The sequence below is a fragment of the Rhipicephalus sanguineus genome, chromosome 9 (genome assembly GCF_013339695.2).
Source record: "Rhipicephalus sanguineus isolate Rsan-2018 chromosome 9, BIME_Rsan_1.4, whole genome shotgun sequence".
Lineage (NCBI taxonomy): Eukaryota > Metazoa > Arthropoda > Arachnida > Ixodida > Ixodidae > Rhipicephalus > Rhipicephalus sanguineus.
The window spans coordinates 82,153,463-82,162,380 of NC_051184.2; the positions used below are offsets into that span (position 1 = coordinate 82,153,463).

General features: G+C 48.7%; 1 protein-coding gene across 1 annotated transcript in view; it reads right to left on the reverse strand.

Moving 5' to 3' along the window:
- LOC119405680 (hydroxysteroid dehydrogenase-like protein 2) overlaps positions 1–8,449 on the reverse strand; it is a 23,485-nt gene extending 15,036 nt beyond the window's left edge. The window contains exons 1-2 of the mRNA XM_049419478.1: positions 8,424–8,449; positions 7,006–7,156 (exon numbers count right to left, since the gene is read on the reverse strand). Coding sequence (XP_049275435.1) covers positions 7,006–7,156; positions 8,424–8,449 — 177 coding nt within the window. The remainder of the gene's footprint in view (positions 1–7,005; positions 7,157–8,423) is intronic.
- Between the last annotated feature and the right edge of the window lie 469 nt (positions 8,450–8,918).

Below are 8,918 nucleotides of genomic sequence, written 5' to 3' on the forward strand. Positions count from 1 at the left end.
TCCCCATGATGGGGGCGACAGCATTTGAGCAAGTTCATCGTTTTCAGGCATTCAACTTCAGCGCAGGATGTGAGGAATGAAGACATACGAACATCAAAAATTAGCCCAAGAACTTATGTTCATTCTTAACACATATGGGTGAGCATGATTTTGATACAAGGGGCCGGCTGACAGATCTGGATTTATAAACAAGACACAAACAGTTTTGTCAACATTAACTGCGAAACCATTCTCATTTGCCCATTTCGAGACATGGTTCCGCCCAGCTGAATTTGCCGTTCGCAATGGTCAAGTTACACGACCGAAAGCTACTTGGATATCATCTACGTAAACAGAGTAGATATCGTCGGTGGGGAGAGCAGTGCGTAGAGAGTTCATCCTTACTATAAAAAGTGTGCAGCTGAGAACTCCCCCTGCGGGACTCCGTTCTTGTATGTATGTTTTGGAGAGTGCTGTACCGACCCGTACTCGAAATTCCTGTCAGTCAGGTAGCTGTGTATGACGTTGTATAGGTTGCCACATATGCCGTAGCTATCCAAGTCCCTTAGTATTCCATAGCGCCAGGCTGTATCGTATGCCTTTTCAAGGTCAAAGAAAACAGAGAGCAATACTGCTTGTGCACAAATGCTCCCTAATATACGATTCTAGCAGTACAAGTTATCTGTCGTACACCTGCTTACGCGAAAGCCGGCTTGGTGCGGATCTAGGATTCCGTTAAATTCCAGAAAATACATTAGACGGCGGTTATGATTTTTTCGAACAACTTGCATAAACAGCTAGTTAGGGCAATAGGCCTGTAATTTCTTACATCGATGCATCCTGCCTTGCTTCAGGAGGGGATTATTATGGCCTCCTTCCATGAATACGGCATGTGCCCTGTGGACAAGATTTTGTTATATAGGCCAAGTAAGCATTCCAGTGTTTCTCTGGGTAATCGCCTGATCATCTCGTATGTGATTTGATCTGCCCCGGTGCTGAGTTTCCAGAGCTCTTAAGTGCAACATTAAAGCTCGTGAATAGTAAGGGGCTGTTGTACCCTCCCTCAGTGGGTTTCTGTGGGCGAAAATGGCAAGACTCCCCGTTGTCTTATGGCTCAGAAAACGCCCTTGAGTAGTGCTCCGAGCTCGATATGTGCTGGAAGTGCTCTCCTAGCCGGTCAGCCCTGGCTTACCTTAAATCCGTTCGCATCTGCCCACTTGGATACTTTGTTCAGAGCAAGCTGCACTTGCCTCTCGCAGATAGCGATATGCACGACTTAAAACCAAGTGCACATCGTCCACAGTAGACGGAGTAAAAGACTGTGCGGGGTATCACAGTGCCCAAGGAGTTCATTTTTATGATAAAGAGTGCAGCTCAGCACACCACCTGAGGTACACCTGTCTCCTGCGTGAATGGTCGTGACATGCGCATCACCTACTCTTACGCGAAATGTCCTGTCGGACAGATAAACTCTCAATAGTGTTAGCAAGAGTTGCCGCGGACACCCATGCCGGACAGCTCACCGAATAATGCCGAAACGCCACGTGGTGTCGTATGCCTTCTCCATGTCTAAGAACACTGACAAGAAAAAACTGCTTGTGGATAAAGCGCATCCCGTATATCGCCTCTATGCGGACAAGGTGATCTGTTGTGGATCTACCTTCCCTGAAACCACATTGGAGGGGGTCTAACAGATTGTTACTTTCAAGGTAATGAAGAAGGCGCCGGTTTACCATTTTTTCAAAGAGTTTGCAGAGACAGCTCGTCAATGCTATGGGCCTGTAACTATTGCCAAAGAAGGGTTCTTTCCTTCTTTGAGGATGGGGATAACAATAGCTTCTTTCCAAGCAGACGGAATAAGGCCTGAAGACCATATCCTGTGTAAAGACAAAGGAGTGTTTTCTGGGTTTCTGGGTGCAAATGTTGTAACATTTCATATACTATGCGGTCAGAACCGGGGGCAGATGTTTTACAACAGTTAAGGGATGCCTGAAGCTCTGCAAGGACGAATGGTCGGTTATATGCTTCGCTGTTGTACCTTTCTTTGCTATTGGCAGTTGTTCTATTCGTGTTTTATATGTTTGAAATGTCCTCTGAATAGTTCGACGAACTAGATATAGTTCAAAATGTACGCCCAGAAAATTTGCCTGGTCTTGCTAAGGTGTCTCCTTCAGTGTTTACCAATGGTAGTGAGTGTGGTTGGCGGCCTCTTATTCTGTTCACTCTATTCCACAACCTTTGCTCGTCTGTATAGGAATTGATGCTTGAATATAAATGCTTGCCAGCTCTCTCTTCTAGCCTGTCGGCGCGTTTCTCCTTCCTTGAGACTTTATTTGTTTAAAGTTGACTAAATTTCTGCAGTAGGAGAATCGCGGAGCAAACCCCATGCTTTGTTTTGATTCTTACGGCGCTCCGGCACTCGTTGTTCCACCATGGTACACGCGGTTTGCAGGATGATCCATTTGTTTTAGGGATACACCTAGATGCGGCACGATAAGAAATGCGGTGAAGTACTCAACAGCACGTCTGTACTTAAACCACGTATTTCAGCCCCATTTTAACAGAGTTTCATTTAGGAACTGCTCCCAGTTCGCTGAGTCCACCTTCCATCGAGGGGACTGAGGGTATGTTCATTGGATTCCGATGTTTGCAGAGTTATCGGGAAGTGGTCGCTCCCGTACGGGTTTTTAATTACATGGCCATTTCAGATCAGGTAGAAGAGTTGGAGAGGCAATGCTTAAATCTATGGAAGAATATGTTTGATTTGCCAGATTATAGTATGTAGGTTCTTTTTTATTCAATAGACAAGCGCCGGAGGTGACAGAAACTGCTCCACCAAACGACCTCGTGCATCGCATCGGGAGTCACCCCATAGTGTGCTGTTGTGCATTGAAGTCTCCAAGAATAATGTATGGTTCTGGTAGCTGATCTATTAGAGATTGAATTCCTGTTTTTTGAAGCTTATGGTGTGGGGGAACGTAAATAGGAGCAAATGGAAAGAAGCCTATTCAAAAGTACCGCTCTAACAGCCACTGCTTCGGAGAGGGTTTGTAGATGTAGCTGTTGACACGCTATATTTTTTTACCACTATAATCGCTACTCCACCAGACGATGCCAGAGCATCATCGCGGTCTTTACGGAAGGCAGTGTATTGGCGAAGGAAGTTTGTGTGTTTGATTGAGGGGGGTTTTCCTGTACACACAGCACTTTTGGAGCCTGGCTTATGGTATGAGTTCCTGAACGTCATCGAGGTTTCTCAGAAGACCTCTCACGTTCCACTGTAGGATTTCTGTCTTCATATTGATATAAAATAGTGCTGTGTGTACGATTAAAAAAGCTTGGTGCTTATGTAGCAGGACCGTCATCCGCCCCCGTTACGGGTTTTTGGCTGTTCCTGGCGCGGGTCCTGAGAGCCGCGCCGGTCCTTCGGCCCAGAAGTGCCGGAGTTGTCTCCATTACTTCCTGGGAGGCACTGGATTGCCCGCGGGCGCGGCCTTTTGTTGTGTTGGAGACCTCGCCTGACGAGGCGAAGTCTTGAGACTCGACGACCCTGGAGTCGCGAGGCTCTGTGGCTGAGGGGGTGGAGCAGCCTTAGCTACTGCCACCACGGGGGCGGGTGGCCATAGCCAACGGCTCGCTGCTAGCGGGTCGTTGGTGAGGCAGAGGCTGGTGCGGTGCTGCCCCCCTTGCGCGCCGCATCAGCATAGGTGTTAGGTGGAATGGCGAACCACCTTTGCGAGCTTCTCTGAAGGAGATGTTCTCGCGGACTTTTAGACTGATAATTTCTTTTTCCTTTTTCCAGTTTGGACATGATCGAGAGTATGCGGCGTGTGCACCGTCACAGTTCACACAGTGAGGTGCAGCGTCGCAATTGTCAGAGTCGTGGCCTTGAGCTCCACATTTTGCGCAGGGTGGGTCGACCACCGGCAGCGTTCGAGAGCCATGGCCGAACCCTTTGACACTGAAAGCATCGGCGAGGGTTTGGTATGTAGGGTCTGACTGGTGTTTTGTGTACCCTGTTCTATGGTTTGTGGCAAGTCGCTGGAATTGAAGGTTAGTATCAGGTGTTTTGTAGGGATTTTCTTTATTTTCCCGTCGGATGACTATGCGCTGTACGTTCGTAACATTTGGCCCTTCCAGCCTTCGAGGAGCTCGGCTTCAGACAAGTAGATAAGATCTGAGTCAGACACGACTCCGCGTGCTGTGTTCATAGAACGATGTGCTGAGGACTGTTACAGGAGTTTCTCCGAATGCCACAAGCTTGTTCAGTCTGGTGGTGCTGTTCGCTATCACGAATCTCTAGGAGGAGGTCTCCGCTCGCCATTTTTGTTACCTTATAGCCCGGGCCAAGGGTGTCAGTTAAGCCTTTTGCGACAACAAAGGGAGAGAGAGTTCTGGCTGGTTTGTCAGCTGTTTCGCTGTGAACTACATGAAATCGGGGAAAGGTCTCTTTGGTTTTGGAAAGATGTTCAGTATTTCATCGGTGCGCACCCTCTTCTGAGGGTGACGATCAAGGAGTCGGGGAAATGCAGGAGTTTGCATACTTGCATAATGTACTTCGGCAGTAATGGCGGCCACCCACCACGGAGCCCAACTAGGGGATGCTGCAGATCTTATAGTGCTGCAGGCACCAGCCGTACATTACCACTATAACCAAATATATTATGCTCAAGGTAGAGCACATACACAAGGTTAACCCTTGCCGCCAGGAAGATTGGAAGAATTGGAAAAGAGGAGTAGACAGGAAAGATTAAAAGTGAGAGAGAAAGACGAAGATGTGAGGAGGGAGAGAGACAGGAAAAGGCGACTGCCGGTTTCCCCTGGGTGGGTCAGCCCAGGGGTGCCGTCTACGTGAAGCCGGGGCCAAAGGGGTGTGTTGCCTCTGCCGGGGGGCCTTAAAGGTCCAATCACCCGGCGTCGGCTCAACCCCCAGGATCCCCTTTTCCCCGGACACGGCAAAGCCACGCACGGCTAGGCGTGGGAGGGGGTCGAAACCCCCCCGTTAGCTCGGGTCCGTGGTGTCGCTACACACCAAACGCCTGCTTCGCAGACGCCCCTGCGGGGATGATCAACGAACAAGCGAAACGGAAGCGCAAGCCTACAAGAGAAATTTTAAAGCAGCGGCGTCGTTTTGGTGAATATTTCACACTCGTCCGTGAAATGCGTCTTGGAGATGAGAGATATTTCTTTGAGTACTTCCGGATGTCTGTTAAAAGGTAAATACACGTGTCGCACTTGTTTGCTTTGTACTCTGTGTACAGCTTTCCTTGTGTAAAATAGCGGTATCGAGTAAAATATCGAGCGAAAACAGCTTTCCGTCAGTGAGGGCCCCACCCACAAACTCTGAGCCTCACTGCAGTTGAAAACTACAAATAATGCCCCCTATGCTCTCCTTGTCTTTTGTATTCAATGTGTACTGTGCAGCGCAGTGCAATTGGAGAGCGTCTTGAAGGTCTGAGGCGTCGCCACATGCCAGAACTGCGAATAAAATGCACTTAGCAGACGTAAGCCTCTCTTGCACTTTCAACCACACATGCAAATAGGTGTTCATTCATACTGCCAAAGAATCACTCCCGAAATGCAATTGACAAACATCTCGTTTACGCTATGCCTTCTTTTTTTTTTTCCTGTGGTGCTGCTTCACTTAGGGTGCGTTTCAAAACTTTCTTCATAATTACCACAGGTTTGATGGCCTTCTGGCACTGGTGGAGCCGCTGATCAGCTCCTAAGAGGGTCACTAGCTGCACTATATCGGCTGGAGAGAAACTGGCATTCACACAGCGGTAGGTTTTGCTGCATATTTCTCAACAGTTCGTACATGGCAACATTTTTCCATTGCATTCCTTTTGCTTCATCCACCTTGCTTCGCAGCTTAAAGCTTCGTACTTGCAGGTAAATGTACAGACATGGCTGTTACTGCATTTACTTGCAGGATATGCAATGCTCACGTGCATGCACAATACAGGTGATGACTTGAATTCTGTTGAAGTGAGCTTCAGTTGGAGTGTATGCCCAGTGTTAGATGCATGTGCAGTCACAGCTCAGGGAGAAAGGCAACATGTGCTGCTGTTGAAGTGCTGAATTGATATGTAAGTTGTGCAAAAAAAAAGAATTCTTGAAACAAATTGATGGCGTGTGTATTGTAAGCTTTGTTGGTGACTCTGGCTATGGACGCATGCACGGTCTAAATTGTAGCAAAGTTAAGTCTAATGTAAGCTTTACTCTTTTGAATGTCGGGCCTTTCTGCACATATTTTTTTTCCAGCTGCCTTGCACATGGGTCCAACATGACGATCATTGCCAAGTCCTACCGTGTGTCCCAAACTACAGCCAGTGATATAGTCATGCAGACCTGTCTGGCCCTACGTCACGTCCTTGAGCCCATCTACCTTTCCACACCAGGGCCAGCAGAGTGGGAGAAGATAGCCAATGACTTCCAGGAAATCTGGCAATTTCCTAATTGCATTGGTGCTATTGATGGCAAGCATGTGCATGTAGAAGCGCCACCCAACTCTGGGTCAATATTCTATAATTATAAGGGTCGTTTCAGCATCATCCTGCTTGGAGTGTGTGATGCCAAATATCGTTTCACGAAGGTTGACATAGGGGAGTGTGGGTCACGAGGTGATGCAGGCCTGTTCGACGAATGTGAAATTGGAAAAGAGCTGCAGGAGGGAACGCTTGGTATTCCACCACCAAGAGACGTACCAGGTGCTGCAGAGAAGTTACCCTATGTGTTTGTTGGCGATGAGGCATTTCCTTTGCAAGAAAATGTTATGCGTCCATACCCTGGCTCCCGCCTTGATGATGAACGTAGGGTGTACAACTACAGGTTGAGTCGAGCAAGGCGTACTATTGAAACACTTTGGGAATCCTTGCCAACAGATGGAGAATCTTCCGGCAGGACATTAAAGCATCTGCAAAAGCTGTTGATGCCATTGTCTGGGCTATAGTGCTTCTGCACAACTATCTCATGGTGCTCGATGAGAAAGATGATAGTTGCTTCAGGTACTGTACTGAAACTGACACTGATAGAGTTGCCCCGGTTGGTGAAGTCATTCCAGGCGCGGATGTTAACAGCACTACGGGTCTGGAAACAGCAGTTATTCCTGGGCATCGTAGTATCACTGGTCGTGGCAAGGCAGTACGAGACGCTTTCAAATCGTACTTCCACACTCCTGCAGGGCGTGTTCCATGGCAAGAGAAAGTGCTGCCCCGAACCACCTAAGCGGCTAGGTTCCCCTACTGTTGGTCTGATCGGTAGAACTTCAGTAGTACTTATGACAAAATTCCAGTATTGTTGCATTGCTTTTAGTTCTCATTTGCTTGTCAAGAAAATTATGACTGGAAAAGAAGGTGGGGCTTTACACCGCATTCTGCTTGCCATGGCACAGACACACTGTAACGCATAGTGCTTACAGAATGAAACGCTAGATGCAAACAATAATTACGGCTGATATGTGAAAATCCTTAACATAACCACATTGTGTCACATTCAATTTGGTCACTAAAGCTCAATGCTCTCATGTTAGTGCATAAGCCAGCATTACAATATTGCACAGGCTAATGGTGGCAGAAACAAATTTGTATGGATTACTTTGCCCTAAATTGATGCGTTTCATTTCATGGGTACTGTCCGTTAACTTGTGCATGCTATCATTGGAGTGATGCTGAAACGATGTGATATTGCCTTCAAAATGCTACAGGCCTCCCATCATGTGCTGGCAGCACGGCGCTAGGCCGCGATAGCTGCTGCCAGCCACTGCTGGGGACCTCGGATCCTAGAATTCCTATTGGTGCCCTTTCTGCAGCCTCTGCTTGGGTCGCAGTCTGTGACCGCATCCGTGTGGCTGCAGGCTCGATTGCAGCTGCACTGGTGCTGTTCCAGGCCAGCACCGGCCTTTTCATGCCCTAGCAAAGCTGCAGTGCCGTACCACTTCTGTTTACATAATTTGCTATTTTAGTTGGTTTCTTAGCATGTGTTTCTTTTTGGGCAATCTAGAGGCCTCCGTTCCAGTACTGGCGGCACAGCGCTAGGACACGATAGCTGCTGCCAGCCACTGCTGGCGAACTCGGTTCCTAGAATTCCTATTGGTGCCCTTTCTGCAGCCTCTGGTGCAGAAAGGGCACACCCGCAGCTCACCAGAGAACAGGCGGTACTCTACAGACAGCTGCAAATGAACTCGGTGCTCACGCCTGCGCTCGCGCGCTTCATGTGCCCCGACGTCTACGAGAGTGCAAAGTGTAGTGTGTGTAACAGTGCGACCGCCACGCTAACTCGCATGTTGTGGGATTGTAAACTGAATCCAGGAGAGGCAGCGGCCTACCCAGGCAGACTGCCAACGGACATTGCCAGTGCCGTAACGGCTCAGGACTTAGGGCAACAGCTACAGGCGGAACAGCGGATCGAGACAGCTCTCGCTCGCCAAACGCGCAGGGACGCACCTGACGGGAGCCAGGGGCGACAGCATCGTGGAGAACGTTGGGTTCCCCGGCGTAAGCGTCGAGACGCAACTTGATGACTGCATATAGTCGGGTAGCAAGAGGGCCCTGCGTGGCACCCTGCTACCTCCGCTGGTGCTTTAATAAAGTTCACTTCTCTCTCTCTCTCTCGCCTTGCATGAGGCACAAGCAATGGAAATAAAACGGTTCATGTGATTCTGCTTCATTGTGTGGAATTTGTGTGTGGAAAAACTTTTCGGAAAGAATACGCCAGCATATAAACAACGTACGCAGTTTGAACGCAGAACGAAACGCTCTCGCAGAAGAGGCGAAAAAGAAGCAGGGCCATCGCCTCGGAATTCGCCCGCTTGAGTGACGTTCGGATTATTGCAACCGTGGCACATAGAAACGACGCCGAGAAACAGGTTAACGAAGACGCCGAGCGTAGGAACGTCGTCACTTCTTGCCCTCTCACTTCGGCTTGAGCTTCCCGTTTCC